The 18,253-nt window shown below is 40.0% G+C and overlaps 1 protein-coding gene across 2 annotated transcripts in view; it reads left to right on the top strand.

Moving 5' to 3' along the window:
* The window catches only part of STAC (SH3 and cysteine rich domain), a 71,284-nt gene that overhangs the window by 42,760 nt on the left and 10,271 nt on the right, over positions 1–18,253 (top strand). For both annotated transcript variants that reach the window (XM_069007655.1, XM_069007656.1), the window contains exons 3-10: positions 274–374; positions 2,528–2,609; positions 4,028–4,143; positions 8,484–8,565; positions 12,773–12,837; positions 13,744–13,832; positions 17,057–17,108; positions 17,234–17,371. In XM_069007655.1, the coding sequence (XP_068863756.1) occupies positions 274–374; positions 2,528–2,609; positions 4,028–4,143; positions 8,484–8,565; positions 12,773–12,837; positions 13,744–13,832; positions 17,057–17,108; positions 17,234–17,371 (725 nt within the window). The remainder of the gene's footprint in view (positions 1–273; positions 375–2,527; positions 2,610–4,027; positions 4,144–8,483; positions 8,566–12,772; positions 12,838–13,743; positions 13,833–17,056; positions 17,109–17,233; positions 17,372–18,253) is intronic.

Raw genomic sequence — 18,253 nt, 5'->3', positions numbered from 1 at the left:
TGTTGGTCAGATTATCATAGAGCAGATCATAATCTAATACGTATCTAAAGGCACCAACAGCCTGGGAAAGAGCCTGGGGGACAAATGGCTAAAATGGAGAGGCTGTAAAGAAAATGCGTGTACAAATGTGCATTTTAAAAACTAGGTAAGGCAAAGAATGCTGTCAATATTTGCTCTACTGCAACTGTCCTCATCAGTTCTTTCAGGTCACTTGCTTAAATGGATGGAAACTATTGATTTTGTCTAATTCAATCATTCCCGTGCATTTCCCAGGGATGAACGCTAAGCACGGACTGCGCTGTAAGGCTTGTAAGATGAGCATCCACCACAAGTGTGCAGACAGTATCGGACAGCAGCGTTGCATGGGCAAGCTGGTAAGTGAGCAGCTCAGGGCAGCTTGTGCTGGAGCCATTTCCTTTGTGTGCCTGAACTCCACGTGTGCCTTTAGCTGCCACGTTAACAGAACCCACACCAGATCACTCTACTGAGGCAGGAAAAGTGAGGACAGGTGGTGCCCTGTTGTGAATTTGGGCAATTGCTGCTGCACAAGAACACAAACAAAACCAAAGCACAAATCTGGTCTGCTTTACGGATGTGAAAATACAGTTACAGAATACAAATTTAGCTAGCTAACAGATTTAATTACCTTGATTTCAACTGTGCTTGCTGCAAACCTCTCAAAGAATGCTATAAATTAATCATAATATTTCAGTGGAGTTTAACAAATCGAAAATCCTTCAAATTATGTTTTATTGTTTTCTCCACTGTTAGAGCTTGAATAAAAAAACATAATTCCCCTTAAAAAGAAAACCAAAGGATATTTCACAGTAAGACACTACAGAGTTTGAAGTAATCTCTCAGCAGGAGGGGCTGGGAGGAGCCTGCCTCTGTATGGACACAGCACATTAGTGCCTGGGTTGCCTTCTGAGCAGTAAAATCTCATGACTGGTAATGGCAGCACATTGTATCTGAGACAATTCTAACCCACCGTGTTGACTGTTATGGGAATATGGTTCTTTTTGGTTACTTTTGGAAAAGGAACTTGGAAAAATACCAGCTAGAATGTGAAAACTGAATACATATATTCATGTTGCAGATGTTCTCAGATTTGTTGCAACTTGAAGGCACTTGAGACAACTATGAGCTAAAACCAAAGAGTTTCACTATGTTAAGTGATGGAAAAACGCAGGCATTGACTTCAAAATGGCTACAAACCTCACCTTTCACTGGAAAGATCTTTTCTCTCCAAGAGTGTTCACTGAAAGCTACTGTTGTTTATATCCCTGAGGCAAGTCTTTAGGTATCTAAACCATAATCATAATTCTAGTGTGAGGCATTCTGGTATAAACAGTTGGTCTGTGAAGAGCTGAATGACAAGCCCTGGACAAGGCAAATATTACATCGTGTTAATCGATTCATGCATTTCTTGATTCCAGCCTCAGCTCTTGTGGTTACCAGTTTACAAAAACAGAAGAGTAGAGACCAAATTTACATCAGGAAGTTGTCAGCAAAGTCAGAAGTTTTGTGAGCTCATGCTCATACTCTGTCTCAATCTAGCTTGGGGGTAAACCAAGGCCGAAGAATCTGGAATTTATTCCTCTAAGACTCCAAGTTTATCAGTCATCTCATTCTTTTTTAGTCTTTTCTGCAGATCCTTACCTAAAGAACTAGTTGTCTATCAGGTTTCGACGTACACTGGAATGAGGATATGGAAAATACACATATCTCTGTGAATCTTCCCTGCTTCTCATCATGACTAGAAGTTCTCACAGCCTGCAGACATTAGAAATCAGAGAGACCATTTGTGCAGCTCCAATGCCACAAAGGCATTCATTTTGAGTACTGAGCATTTGCCTGAATTGATATATGTTTTTTAGAGTGGTATGGGCCACTATTATTTGCCATATTTTGGTATTCTTTAATGGTATAGCTTGAGTCGTTACAGTGCATTTCTCTACAAGTGGACACTGTGGGGATATCTGGTAACAGCTTGGAGAGTTTTTTGACCTTAGAAGACAGAAAAAAAATAAAGCAGTGGAAGCTGCAGTCACACAGCAGTAAACCTTAGAAAAACCTATAGAAAGGTTTTAAATTCCTTGGGTTTCACAAGTGCTTGTGTGGGAACATGAGGATTTGGAGTTAGGGTGGGGAAGGATAATCACATGTCTAATACAACACAATGAAATTCACGTTATATAAGAAGATAGGGAGAGGGAAGTTTCCCAGAACCTCTAATGATTCAGCACTTCTGCTGTAATTAATGAGGGCTGCTTTTGTGTAAGACAAAAGAAAAAGGGGAGCTGAAAATTAGCCCCTCCTCCCAGATAAATATGGGTAATTGTGTTTTTTCTAGGAGAAAAATCAAATAAATCTCTGATCTCTAAACCTCACAGTGACTGAACAACATGAGGCAAATTTCCAGCCTCACCACAATGTTCCACCATTAACCAAAGAGCTGAGGCTATTTCTACTTCATCAATCAAGGCATGCAATGCACTTCATTTGGTTTTGTTTTATCTCCCTCCAGCCGAAGGGATTTCGACGGTACTACAGCTCACCACTACTCATTCATGAACAGTTTGGCTGCATCAAAGAAGTGATGCCTATTGGTAGGTTTTGATTGCTTTTCCATTCAGTATTCTTTTGGCAGTGCTCTGCAACAGCAGCAGCAGACTCCAACCTTGGTCAGCAGCCTTCCAGCTCCTTTCGGTGACTGGATGCCCTTCTTCCATCTCAGGAAAGGACCCCTTCAAAGATACAAAGCTGGAAGAGGAGAGGGTGTGTCTATTGTATCTTTCACTCAAAACCCTGTACACATACCTCTTAGCAATTACACTGTTTATAATAACAACTACCTGAGATCAAGGTAGGAACTTGGAAGTGGAGAAACACTGGAATATTGAGATGAAGGTCAGAGCTGGGAAGAAACCGATAAAAGACAGGGACATCGAAACAGCAGGGGGCATTCAAATCACTGGTCTGGCTTTTGAGGGATGCTGCTAGGTTCCTGTCCTTTTTCATCCACACTTTTTACTTTCCTCATATTTTTCCTTATTTATCATGTCTACACATTTTCTAAGTACTTGAGAGACCACTTTTTCCTCACTGTAATACCAAACTTCTGAAAATAAACATTTTGAAATGGAGAAGTTAAGTTTATTCTCGTAAATATTTTTACCCACCGATACTCTAACCAGGCAAAGCTGGAAGTACAAAAAATGAAAGCTAAAACTAGGCAGGCAGTTTAAAACTACTTGTCTGATAACATTTGCATTGTTACTGTCAGCAGTTAAAAAAAAATTAATTACAAGGATTTCATCTAAGTTTCTCTTTCTAAAAAACACCCATCATTTTTATCAGAATAGAAACATTTTGAATAAACTCTGGCTAAAAGATAAGGTGTGCTTTGCTCTAATAAAAATCCAAAATCTCTTGTATTTTCTCAGATTTTGGATAAAACTTCTCTCCTTCTACATAGTGCTACAAAGGTACCGTATTCTACATGCCCACTGCCTTGTGAGAGAGGTTGAGGTCTAAGAATGCAAGATATAGAAGAGAGTTTGGACTGAATTTGCATGTGCCCTTTGAAGACATCCATTTCTCTTTCATGGGAGATGATTTTTGTGGCTAGCTATGAGGGAGACCCGCTGTTGAGAGCAATCCAAGAACTCACTTGTAGACAAACATGAATTAGAACTTCCTGGTACTTTGTCTTCCTACCTCCACACAGGCAGCACCAGTGATGATTAGGGAAGGAGAATGACAGATGAAGAGAGACAAGGTGATGGCCAAGAATTCAAGAGCCAGTATGAGAAGAGGATGATCTTTATGGGAGTAGAGAGGCAACAGAAAATTGATAGCAATTCCACTAAGTTCCACACTCACTTTTTATCAAGATAGTGTCCCAACTTGTGTCTAAGCATATGTACATGTTGGTAGAGGCAGGTGTTGCTCCAAGTTATGCAGGAAATGACCAGAAATACCCTCAAGGTATTGATTGATGCATGTTTTGCTCCTTCTGTTGCAGCCTGTGGAAATAAGGTTGACCCCGTGTATGAAACTCTCCGCTTTGGGACTTCTTTAGCCCAGAAAACCAAAAAGGGAAGTTCTGGCAGTGGCTCTGACTCTCCCAACAGAAACTCTGTAAGTATCCCACATCTTTCTTCTATTTTCTTTCTGGAGGAGCAACAGATACTCATTCACATGAGTTTGTATCAGAGTTCACAAAATTTGTATTTAAAACTGTAAAATAAACCCTAAAATCTTACTCTCAGCTTCCATACAGAGACCAGAAAACTTGTTATTTTTGCAAATTCAAGTTTTATGTATCTTTTAGATGACTCTTGGGGAAAAGGGAAAAGTACTAATTAAATTAGTAAGCCGTTTTCATCCGATTGGAAAAGGAAATAGTAATCTTTTTTTTTTTTTTTTTTTTTGCATATCCATAGAGAAGTGTAACAGAGATATGGAACTGTCAGGCTGGAGTAGATGCATAGTGCCTGTTGTTGATGGTGGCCATTTGCCCTTCACAGAAGTGATAATGATGAGTTAGGAGTCCTCAGAGCCTAGATTTAGAAGTGCATGACCCCAGTACAAGCCCAGACAAAATTAAGACATTGCTACTGCCATAAGGCAATAGACTGGGACCTCCACCCCTGTCCAGTGCAAAATCATGAGGGAGGTATTACAGATGGGGGCTTCTCTCAAACCCCAAATACAGACAGGTGTGCTCAGGTTGTTGTATGCAGACAGGGATGTTTTAACCTTCATGCTATGTTTGTCATTCGCTCTCTCCAATCATAAGTCACTTTCTTCAGGACCATGACAGGAGAAGTGGGGAAGAAAAAGGGAAGCTATGTCCTGCATTTGCTCTATCCATACCCTGTTCAACAGTAACAATTGCCAATTTCATCCTTACAGAAATGGTTATTTATCTCAGTATTGGGATCCATGAGATCAGGAGCTCCTTCATGGTGTTGAAAGAACATTTTCCACCCTCTCAGCCTCTCATAAACAGGCACTTATGCCTATGTTTGGGGTTCTCTTCCATTCCCAAGAGATCCTCCCCACTCCACCCCTCCTCCACCCCCAAAACATAATAAACAAAAAAAGAAAATCACACCTGAATCCACTGGAGGCTAAAGCTGATTGTCATCTCTAAAGATCAGACCCACAGTATCTGACAATCTCTTCTGCGCTCATCTCAGAATAAAAATCACCAGGCACAAAGACATGATGAGACTTGGTCTCCAGATCTCAAAGCAAATACTTATATGCTTAATATCAAGTCATGCTAATATCTGTGTATGTTTGGTACAACATTTCTCTGGCATTTAAATGCATGCTCACTCACATGGCTGACCTATAATCTCAGGTGGACTCTAAACAGACATCAATTCATGTCAGATGGGAAAGAAGACAAATTAATTTAAGCAAGAACTAAGTGAAATCTGCAAGGGATTTATTAAGGCACATGTCCTCTATCCACCCCTATTTGTGTCTTAAAAGGAATTTGCTAATTCTCATTCTTTTTTAAAACCCAAAGTGACTCTACCACCTGCCGCATTGTTATTACATTTATTTCTTTCAATTATTTAATTTCCTTTGAAACAAAATTTCTACAAATGTAATTATTGCTTTCTAAATCAATAAATTTTATGTTGAATTATAAATGACAACTCAAGCATAGAAATCACTAATGCTGTGTCAGTTTACCCTAGGGAGCTGATCATAACTAGGTGAGGTGTGGGTGTAGAATTTAAGAATGCAAGTTCATTACAGGAATTTCTCCAGGGTATTGAAGCTGAGAGAGAATATAACGTGTCAGCATACAGGAAATAGAAAACATTATAGAATTGAATAAACAGACTTGAGAAACCATAAATTTTGCCAGCACAAGACTGTGGATTGAGACAAGGATAAAAAACAGCTTAGACACAACCCTGAACAAAATTATGGGGCCGTGGTGGTTTAAAATTGACTTGTGACCTGGGAGTGGGTACTGACCAGTGACTGCCACAGGGATGTGGCACAGAGGCCTGAGAAGCACGTGTAGTTAGTAACTCAGAGGGACTGAGGCCTTTCCCCAGTGATCCTCACTTCTGGGCTGCTCTGCTCCCCTCCAAGAAGAAGCAGCAATGCAGCTGTGAGGCTATGCTGTGTCCCAGGCCTGGGAGATGGAATGTGCTTCAAGGTTCTGCCATATCACCTAACCAGGGACACCAGGGACACAGGGACACCTGGGATACTACTCCACCTTGAAGGTGGTGTGCAAGCTGTTGAAGGATTTGCTCCAGGTCAGCACAGCAGAGCTGCTCCTGCTGAAGGTGGTGAAAAGCATAGGTGACTGGCCTAGGAAGCCATGAAGCTTCCATACTGCACACAGTTCATGTCTCTGCAGAGAGTAGAGACAACCACCTTCCTCTAAACTAGCCAAAGTATTTTTAACACGACTGAGCTGTGTGGACGTACTCACTGATTTTTCCGCCCGGATTCTGCATTTCCCATAAAAGAAAGTGGCCATATGCTCCAGATTTACTACCTACTGCTTGCTTCAAAACTGTGCTTTTGCAACCCACATTTAAACAAAAAGGCACTTGAGGTGATGTAAATGTGAATCTAGTTCTTGTTAGCTTTTTGTGGATCAGCTCCTCTCAAAAGCACCTTTGCACCTCTATCATTTCTATTAGACCATTTGTCATGTAGTCCTTGAGTGAAAAATCATTAAGGGTAACTGAGGTTACCTCAGAAGGTTTTGGATGAGGTACATACTGAAGAGACAGTCAGAACACATCCCATATGCACTAGAACCTAACAAAATGACATTAACTGCTAATCAGCAATAACGAAGCTAGTCTATGAAAACTGAGGAATATGTTGTAGCAATGAGCTGAAACATAGCTGGGACTTACTCTTTTCAACAAAGCCAGTCTTTCTCTTCTCCACCCAGCAACCAGAATCCATAGATATGCTCTACATTGTCTCTGTGTAAACTTTGCTACTGCAGTACCTTCTCATCCTCGGGTGAACTATTTGGGCAAGATGCAAGACAAACATGACCTGCTGCAAAAGGCAGGGTCTAAAAACAAGGAGCAACAGAGCAGCAAAGTAGAGGGTTCTTAAAATAGCAAGGGAAACAAGATAGCCACAAGACACCTATGGAACAAATCTACTTTCAACCTCTTTGTTCATTAGTTTCCTTGGATGCAGAAGCAGCTAGGAAAGTTCTAAATAGGAGAAATAAAACTGTGGAAGTACTTTCTAAAAACAACTTTTTTGTCAATACTTGTAAAAGGAAAAAAACCCCAACGTATACAATCTGTAAAGCAATTCAGATTCTGCTCCCTGAACAAAAACAGTGAATGTTCCTGTGATGTAGGCAAAGCTCTGCAAAGCAATAGAACGAGCTATGTGTACAGTACAATTGTAAAGTGCCATACAATAACATTAAATCCTTCTTATTATTTTAAATCTAGAAATAACTAGATTTAACTAGATATTACTAGTTATAACTAGAAATAAATAAAGCTTAGGAGAAATGTAAGTATTCACAGTTCTTCAAATTAGAGAAAGCACCTGACTCGAGTTCAATCTTTGGGTTTTTTCTCATTATCAAAAATGTAGAGAGCTCAGTAACTGAAGTTTTGCTAAGGTCAGACTCACACAGAGTTGTTGTAGCAGCTCCTCATTCCTGTTGGGCTATACAAGGAGAAGCTGACTACCCAGCCAAGGAATCTGGTGCCATATGCAGGATATACTTCTGAGGCTTAAGATTATGTCATCCCACGTTTTCCTATACCCTAGAACACTGGGTCCCTAATCATGATTGACATTAATATGGTACAAAGAAGAAATCATACTAATTCTAAAAGCAACACTTAGGTTTCAATTTCCCTAACCATACTGGCCAGATGACTGTTTAAAAAGAAAGTGAGGACAGATATTTAAAGATTCACTTCATCAACTCCATTGCACTCCAGCTCTTTCTTTTACAGCTTTTTAACAAAATGAAAATGATCCTTACATTACAGTTATCTTACTGAATAATGTATTCAGGACTAATATATTAAAAGTCAGTAGTTTCAACTAATGTTCAGTCTCCTTGGTAGATAGCTATTTAGTATACCTGCAGAACCTGCAAATTCCCTCATGCCCCCTCTGTTTTGTACAGAGAACCACATTGCTTAGCATAATCCTTTTTTCCTTAACTTTCACTTTATTTTATACTGCAGAAATCTTTTGTGCTCCAGACTGTAAACTTGGTCTGGTGGTTTTTTCTGGGCTTTCTCTGCTCACTGTGCAGTAGGTATGTCCTGTGCATCACCAGACCCAATGTTTCCTTCCATCCCATTAGGCTGACTCTGCTCTGCTCTGACGCCACTCAAGTACCGCATTTCCCAAAGACCCTTGCTGTAGTTTTATTTCACTTCATCACTCCCTTTTTCTGGCTTATCCCATCTCATTTGCTGTTTCTGTCCCTGCAGACAGCTGACCTGGTAGAAGTTCCGGAGGAAGGCAATAGTTCTGCAGGCAGCCTTGACATGAGCAGGAAACGCAGCAACAGTGGTGAGTGATGCCGAGCCAAAACAGCACCTTCAGGTGTAAAGGCCTGTGTACTGCCTGTTTCACATGGGGGGTTATGGCATGTCCATGTTTTAGCAGCCATTCTGGTTTTCAAAGCAGGAGGTGAGTTGGTGCAAGAATCTGGGGAATGCTTTTTGCCATTCAGATGAAATTGAAGCCACCACTTTTCTTAATTTGGTGTGTTCAGAGCCGCCACTGCACAAGATTCAGGTCCATTCCCTATCTCCTGTCTTTACTTCATGATTGTAACTCTAGACTTAACATGTTTCACTTCCACATTGGCAAAGTGGAACAAAAGTAATACTTTCTTTCTTTTCCATATGTTTGATTTTTCTGCATGATTTTGTATATAATAATCTCTTTGGGAGAGAAAACAAATCATAAAAGATCTGTGTGTCTGTAAAATATACAACACAATGAATTTTGATTGTAATTGCAACTTCTCAATACAACTGTAGTATGTGCCCAGTAATGTTAATGGCCCAATTCCTTTGTTTGATTTGCAGTACAAAAGTAATGTCTCTTACAGCATTGGCATGATGAGATTTGAAAACCATCATAGCATCGAGATCTTAGTAATGAAATCTCAGCCACTAAGAGCTGGTGTTTGTTACCCTGTTCTTGAATTCAGTCATGGTGGAGGAAGTCATAAACAAAAATATTATTGCTAAGCACAACTTCAGGCCCAAACCATCAGAGCAGCTTCTCTAGCAGCACTTGAAATCTCCTTTGCTGAATCTCACAAGATATACAGAACAAAAACAAACCACACTGAGCATACCTATCTTCTTCGTGCCACCCCCCCGTGCTCCTTACGTACTGCTACCAATTCATGTAGGTGAAATGCCAGCTTCAGCTCTCTGTTTACATATTATGCTAACTCCTTATTGCTTTCCTCCCCTCTTGGTCCTATCACCTCTCCTCACTGTGTTCAGTCATTTCCTTCCTCTCATTTTGTGAACATCTCATCCATGTTATCTGATTTCTCCTGAAAATTTTGTTAGGTTTTCTGTCTTGCAAGTGCAAGTTGACCTGACCTGGTTAAAGAAAATTCAGTCTGTACCACATTGTTTAATCCCGCCCACCTGAGATTAAATCAACCCTGTTTGAGTGTTCAGATAAGTTTTTATTTCTTTGGAAGTCAATAGTTTCATTTCTGAAACTCAAAGAAACTTTTTTTCTCTGAGATCTGTATTCACTGAATGCACAGAAAGGCATTCAAGGAACTTACTTAAAGAGATTAGTTTAAAAACTCAGCATGTGTCAAACCACCAAATAACTTCTGCGGCACATTAACGATTCCTTTGATCAGCACTGGCTTTTTTACAATCCATCCTTCAGAGGTTCAGGCTATAAATTATGCATCAGTCACTCCAAAAATTTCCTCTTGGTAGATTTTTAATAAACTGCCTGCACTGTTTGCACAAGCTATGGAAATGGTAAAATCCTTTTCAAAGTGTAAAAATCCCTGGTTTTTACCTTTTTTTTTTTTGTCTGCTGCTGCTAGGACAAACAAATATGAAAGTAGATGGATTTCTGTTGTGTGGAGATATGAATGACATACCTCTATGGCTTTCAGATTCAAGTGCTTCCTATTAACATCCAGAGACCATGAACTGAACATAGATTAAAAATTTAACAAAGTACATTCAAAATATTGTTAGAGTGACTCATGACTCCTTTCTCCTCAGTTGTCCACTGCCTTTTTATCAGGAGGTTCCACATTAATGCCTTGATGACTCAGGTCCTTTCCAGTTGGGTTTGTGTTCTTTGGGTTTTTTCCTATTAAAATACTGTCCTCAGCAAATAAGTATTTAGGAAAATGTATGTCTGATGCTATTCAGTAAAGGGCAACAGCAGAAAAGACAGCCTGCAGAAGGGTGAAAGGACCCAGCACATGTGGCCATGTAATTGCCCGTGTAGAACTCCTATGACAACAGCTTCAAGGGGAGACACTTTCATTCAGGCCCTGGTGTAAATCCTATGAAGCAAAGCTTCCCAGTTTACAACTGTGAGATGGCATACCTAATTTCCAGCCCTTCAGCCTCCTCTAAGCCAGTTACACTCTTTCACTGCTGTGAATTGCCATCTGTAACGGAAGTCCCAAAAGCCAAAATGTACTTTAGGTGACATCTATGAGCCTGTTATCAACAATGATTTGAGCACTTTCCCCTTGAGTCAAATATGGGATGTCCTCCCTGTAAACCCGGTTTTGGTGAGCACTTCTCAGCCATACAAGGGTACAGTTCAGCTCCATCCACGCGTGCTGGGTCAGCTCCACAGTTCATGAGGCTGTACATTAGTAACTTGCTTTATTTTCTGTCACCGAACAGGAATTACTCCAGACATGATGCTGAAGTACATTTACTTCATCTGGTGAATGACTTTTTGCAAGTGCAAAAGATTCCTAATTACCCAACTCAGTATTCACCAGAATGTCTTCAATTTGCCTTCTAACTCCTTTTCCTCTGGACATGAAAAACAAAGCATAGTGATTTGCGTAGGACTTAAACACTGCCAAGCCGTAATAGCAGCACTTTAAACCCCTTCATACCAATGCTAGACATATATATACACCCCTGCATTAATGATAAAGGAAATTAGGTTTATTTCTAAGTTTTTCCTTCTGGTACATCTGACGGTCTGCAGGGTCAGAGTCCCTCTGCAACAGGAGCTGGTGAGGAGTGTATTGAGGCCCCAGGTCCACTGCAGTCAGGACAGCCAGACACAGCTTGTGACATTTTCAGGTTAAATGTGGCAGGTATCAGCTCACATGCTCCCTTCACATTCACACATTGAACTTTATGACTACAAGATTATCTTCTATTTTGTCAGAGAAGATGTGTGTGCCCATGAATGCCTGTCACTTTGCACAAAATCTTTCTCATGCATATTGTGGCTGCCATTTCACTTGTCTTTTATCTGTTACAAGAACACTGTCTTGTTTTTCAATATCCACGTACAACTCTCTACTATCAAAGAACCTTACTATTTCCCTCAAAAAGCTTCTCCACAGACTCTGTTAGGTTGTCAGCTACCATGTAGACTAGTCCCAGAAATACGTGTTAATAAAAGAAAGGATGAGCGAGTGAAAGAGCAGAGGAGCAAAATTCAGCAGTTTGGTGTTCCCTGGATACTTTTTCCCCTGAATGCATGTAACTGTATGACAGAGAAACAAAAAGAAAATGCCCCCAGTCAGCCTGATACTACCACTTTGGAGATTTCCAAATTGTTAGACATTACAAAGTTCAGCTTCTGCTCAAAACACCTATTGAGGTAAATGGTAGGAGAAGACACTGATGGTTCTAGCTGCTCAAAGACTCCAGCTATTAAAATCATATTCAGACTTTACCCAGAAGCAAAAAACACTGGGCAATTCTTAAAATGTGAAGGGGGAATTCAGTCAAAATGATAAAGCCACTGTGTTTTTTCTAGGGAGATAACTGAGGACAGGTGTCAGTCAGCTCATGAATGAATTACAATAGCAGGTAACTGGTTATCTATCAGGTGTGTTAGGTGCTGTGACTGTTGTCTTATTCCATGAGTTTCTGATTTAGTAACTTAAAAACAAATTTTGACATCTACAGGCTTGTGTCTGAGTTTACCCATCCTGATTTAAAAGCAATTCAGGTACCTCCTGTAAATTCAGAGAGAGAAGCAGTGTATCCAGTGCACACCAGGCATGGACTATCGGAGAAAGGGACCAAAGAAGGCTATCAAACGCTTAGAGATAGAGGTTGAAGAGGGGAAGGAAGGGGTTTTGCATACAAACTTCCCCAGTATTGCTCGTATATGATCATCAGCTTTTTCAGGTGCTTTAACATGGAAATACTGCTTATCCTAAACATGAAAATACAGCACTCAATGTGAGAAAAACACATTTTAAATAGCTGGACTTTAAATAGTAACACACTTCTAGTAGCTAAGTTCTGTTTGTAGTGCTGTACTTGTGTATATTCATCTGATCAAAAGGGTTTATTTGTTACACTTTTAAATTCTTGAGGACAGAGATTGTGTCACGTGCCAAAGGCATATGTGGTTTTGTTGGGTGTGGAAGGGTTCAGAGGAGACCACAAGGAATCAAAGAAAATAAGGGAGAAAGGGAAGAGATCAACAAAATCAAGGGGATCCTGTTAAGGTGAAGAGTCTTTAACTACTCCTAAAATGTCATGTGTTTTGTTTATTTCAGTGTTTACATACTCCGAAAATGGAACAGAACACTTTGGAGAAGAACCAAAAAGCATACATTCCCCGGTATGAGCATACATTTTGTGAAGATGCAATGGTAATGGGAAGTCAAGTAAAATTCTTGTTTTTATGGCTAGCTGAGGACCTCGAGTAGGTCTGCTGGACCACTGATACCTGACTGTTGTGTTCTTATACCATTTCTGGGACACTGGCCACAGCTGAGCACAATATACAGTACTAGATGGCTTTTGGTTTATCCTTTGTGGTCACTTTTATGTTTTTCTGCTTATTGCAAATTGATTTGGGAACACAAAAGATCCAGTGTGCAGGCCAAGTAATTACAATAAAACTGCTGTAATGCAAAAATCACAGACTTCATTTGGAAAATTATTTAGTGTTTGTTTTAGCTGCTTTTTCTTTTTTTCCCCCAGATTAATAGTGGAAAAAGCAAGGAGAAACAGTAGCCAGTCTTCTCTGTTGAAAACCCAGCACAAAAAGCTTTCACACATTAAAGTCACTTTAAGAAAGTGATTCTCCTGCTCTGAATTTGGACCTGTGCACTGTACAATTCTAACTCCATCTGTAATGAAGACTGTAGACTAGACACCTTATATAATACCAATAATACACTACTGGGCTCATAAGAGCCATACATACCACAGAGAGAGAAAAGGCAGACTCATTTTTAATACCTCATCCCAAAGACCAGCCTATGCAAATTTCTGCTTGTGTTCTTTGGAAGCCTGGAATTTGATCTTGGAGTTCAAATAATCTTATTTCTAAATTAAGATAGTTACTGCCTTAATGGCCTGCAATGTACCTGGGCCACAGTCCTCCAAGCTGTGAAACAGTGAGATAATTCTGGCTAATTTATTGTAAGATCAGGTTCTGGTTCCTCTGTCTCTAACAAAGCGAACCAAATTCCTTTACAGAGCAGATACTTAAATTTTCTCTTTCTCTTTTTTCTTAAAGGGACCATTTTATAAAAGCACGTTACAAATGAACACCTATGTTGCCTTGTACAAATTTGTACCACAAGAAAATGAAGACTTGGAGATGAGGTAAACCCCAAAATATTTTTTAGTTGATTTGACCCATTTGCACTGATGGTCATATGGTTATATATGACTTTGGGGAAGGGAGGGTTTCTTCTGACACTTTCAATACACATTTTTATAGAAGTAACCACTTATAGATCAAAAGATATTCTCACAGTTAAAAAAAACTGATGACCAATTCTTTTGGCAAGGATACAATAGATTGAAAGTTTCAAAAACACTTATATCACTTTAGGAGCAAGATGGCTTTCAGCTATAAAATGTTCTGGCTTTCAGTTGCTTTGTTTTTCAATCAGAAGTTTTCAGCTAGGAATTCTCCACCAGGTCTCATGCTATTGCTAAAAGATTTACCAGTCCTGTTTGATCCTCCCTCTTATTCAATTATGTCTGAAAAAAGAGAATGATGTCCAGCTGCTGGATGGCAGTGTTTTCACATGAGAGTTTTGCAAAATAACCTTGTTAATTGCTATTTTTAGCACTTACTTCCTCCGTTCTGCATCAGTTGCTTGGATTCATTACAAGGTTTAATCCAAGCCTGCTGAAGGAAAATGACAGCTTTTCTTTCACTGAAATTATTTTGCTCATGCTACTCACATTTTGAATGGTCTTTCTAGCGTTCTTACTGTGAAATGTCAGCTATCTTCAAGGCATCCTCTCTATCAAAATAATCATGTATGTGCCACAAAATTTAGGGAATTGCCAGAGAAATGCTCCTCTCCTCTTGTTGCATCTGCAACACTGAAAGTATTTTTTCCTGTTCCCAGCTGTGCCTTCTCACTGCTCTGGAACTAAAGGGTGCAATTAAGAAATTAAAAGTTCTCCTATCATTCTGCTTTGCTGGCATTTCCTGATCATTATTTTAGGAATGTCAGCTCCTTAGGAAATAACCACAGTATATAGTAACCTTTAGTGCAACTTGCCAGCTATTCTGCTTGAGGGATTCCATTTTGCATCCTGCTCTTTAGGAGTGTATTCCATCTTGCACATTTCTTCTATTAAATAGAACACCTCTCAGACAAGCCTGAACTGGACTACCATCCTCATCCAGACACAGAAATCCAGAGAATACATCATCCTTCAAAATTCTCCTGTCCCTCATTTTAGGGGAAAAAGCAGCCTGTGGTCTGAAATGTGCTGTTTCAGGGGATACCAGGCTCTTTCCAGGGATACCAGCTAGGTTTTAAACTGGCATTACTCAGCCACAGCACCACTGTTTGTCATCCCATGGTCAGAAATTCAGTAATGTACGTGTTAACACTGTTCCATGAGGGATACCCAATAGCTGGTAATGTTGTTTTGTTACTGCAGAGCTAGGCAGGATTCAGCTCAGTTGCAGGAGTTCCCATTTAACATAGCTGAGGTGCTGGAGGTGGGTTCTGCAGAGCAGTGTTGTCAAGACTGACAAGTACTGTCCTGGGAACCTGAGCTGGTAACCAGCCAGGCATTGATCAGCTCCATCATAACAAAGGCAAATAGCAGGGGAAGGACCTGAGCTGAGAGGAAGAATTAGGGCAGATTTCTGCAGTTCCCGGCTCATCTCTGAGAGGATACCATGTCAGATTACTGCAGTGGAGATGTGTAGCCCTGATTTCAGCTGAAATTCGAATTTACCACAACCTGGATTTCTTCCCTAACAGCAGGAGGAGCCAGTCAGATTTTCCAATGCTCTGGCATTAGTAAAGTAGGGCATTGCAGTAATACACTTATTCTAAGAGATGGCCTATTATTACAATAGAGAATCCTGAAGACAAGCAACCCCATGTTTCAGACACTGCAATGAATAGAATAGAACACAACAGAACAGCTGGAAAGGACCTACACGAGCACCTATCTTGCCACCTCCTCAAATCTAGATCACTGAATTAGAGCAGACAATTTATCCAGGGTTGTGATTTACAGAAGGAAAAGATGAGACCTGACTGATTTCAACCAGTAGAAAGAACCAAGTGGACTAGTAGCCTAAATCTAGGCAGCAAGAATAACAGGTCCAGCTTGGATTTATATTTTGAATCTTTTTGGAGATTAAAGACATCAATATCAGCTCTCTCCTAGAAAAAAAATCAGCAAAATCAGCAGGTCTTCAATCTACAGTTCTCAGTGCTCAGACAAGTGACAGGGAGAGACTTTAGGTTCAGTTGACATCTTTCTCTGACAGCCAAATGAATTTATATTTTCTGGGTTATTTTTCTAACAACCAGGCTGAAGACTACTGGGGGACAAGGCTCTCTTAATCCTTTTTGTTGAAAGTGGTTTTCCTTTCAGTCTAAGGGCTCCAATGATGTCCTAGAAAGAGCCACATTTTCTATGCATGCTCTTAAGGAGCATGTTAAATTAGACCTGTTATACATCATATGCTCCAGATGTGTTTTCAGGCTCTTCTGCTGATACCTCAACACTACAGTGAACCTAACAGGGAAAGCTGAATAAATAGGGGTCAACAATTAATTTTATTAAGGTCCAAGAAATGTCTGTTATCAAATAGACAGACCTTTCTGGAGTTAATCCCTTTGGAAATGGTCTCCCACTTACTTTCTACAACATACCACTATAATAATTACATAGGAATGTTGATGAAGTGCCACCAGTGGGGGGAAAAAGGTCAAATAACTGTTCAACTACCTGCACAAAATCAGCTTAGCAAATTTTGCTATTAGTGTTTCCAGTCAAATTATCCTCCTAGGTCTGCTTTGGAACTAGTCAGCTGGATGCTGATACTTGGCAATTACAACCCAGCACCACACATTATAAAGGTAAATATGTCCCATTCAAATCAAAAATACATTCTTGGGCAGAATTATATCCCTGCTGACTAATTGCCTTTGTCAGTAAAATATTTTCCTGCTGCCTTCCTTCTGCAATCACAGCTTGAAAACACAGATGATGAAGTAGTGTGTCCCAACAGTGTGAAATGTCTTAAAGCCAAGCCATAATGCCTTTAACAAGTAGGGACTGTATTTTAAACAGCCTCTTAATAAACAAGAAGCAAAACTTCCAGTTCACAGATGTTGCCTCAAAATAAAGATCTAGCCCCAAGACACAGAGGCTCTCTTTCTACATTACCATGTGTGACTGAAGTACACCTTGCCACCTTATTGAGCCTACCTGCCATGAATGCTCAGACAAAATAACCATGGAAGGACTGCCTTCCTATTAGAAGGGAATTTTGGAAGCTGATTCAACATGACAATTAAGAGTCAACTTACATATTATTCCTTTTCTAATTACAGGCCAGGGGATATGATCACTCTTCTGGAAGACTCTAATGAAGACTGGTGGAAGGTATGTGCTAGTCATTTTCTATCTGTTTTCTTTCCACATGGAAAAATATCTTGTTTTCAATACTGAATTTGTATTAAAGCTGCTACAGTTAGCAATCTTTTACTATCAATATGTTTTCTTCACAGGGGAGAATTGATGACAGAATTGGATTTTTTCCTGCTAACTTTGTTCAGAGAGTGCAACAAAATGAGAAGATTTACAGGTGTATCAGGACATTCATTGGCTGCAAGGAACAGGGACAGATAACTCTGAAAGAGAACCAGGTAAGATCCTCTGTGCTGGACCCTCACTGGACTAGAGCATCCAGCAGTCTTACCAATAACTGGAGGGAAAATTGTGCAAGATGAGGACCGGCAGATTTTTTCACTGCAATTTTGCAAGATTTATTATTTGTATGGCAACAGTGTCTAGTAGACAGTTAAGAGCAGTGGTTGCCTTGTGCAAACACATACTCAATTCCTAACATAGCCTGAATTTTCAGTGTCACAGACATTCATAGTGATAATTTACATATTTCACACTCTCGTCCTGACTTCAAAAGCGATGAACACAGAGTCTTAGCAGTAGACCTTGTGTGCCTGAAAAATGATCTGGTTTTCTCCTCACTATTAGAGCTAATCTAATAAAAGACACTGGCTCCCTCCTCAGACCTTAACTTACCTAAAGATCTAAACACAGCCCGTTGTTTTTGCTTCAACAGGAACAGAGTTAAGACAGCATCACACAAAGCTGTAAATCCTAAATGTAACTCTTCTTCGCCAGTTGCAAGGTATATTTAATCCTTAACTTTTTGTGCCACCACTTCCATACCCTCTCTACAGGCCATATTATATCCTAAACTATAAGTGCTCCTGTGAGCTAAAGAACACCACATACAATGAGGACTTGCAGGGTCCATTCACCCTGGTGTATTTAGAGCAGCTCCTTCTACTTTGTGTCCTTCAGGTGGGTTCACTAGGCACAAGCTAAGACTCAAAACATGCATTAAGGGACAGATTTGTGGCATAAGCTCATGTAAATAGGAGGATGACATACTAAGGGTGATGCACAGCTTGAGTTCTCTGACACCTGGATGCAGTAAAAAGGTAGATTTTTCTCACTGCATCTTGTGAGGCCTAATGTTCTTCCACATCATTAGGTCTTTC

The sequence above is a fragment of the Aphelocoma coerulescens genome, chromosome 2 (genome assembly GCF_041296385.1).
Source record: "Aphelocoma coerulescens isolate FSJ_1873_10779 chromosome 2, UR_Acoe_1.0, whole genome shotgun sequence".
Lineage (NCBI taxonomy): Eukaryota > Metazoa > Chordata > Aves > Passeriformes > Corvidae > Aphelocoma > Aphelocoma coerulescens.
The sequence above is the reverse complement of the archived record's forward strand: the minus strand, read 5'-3'. Positions and strand labels throughout refer to the sequence as shown.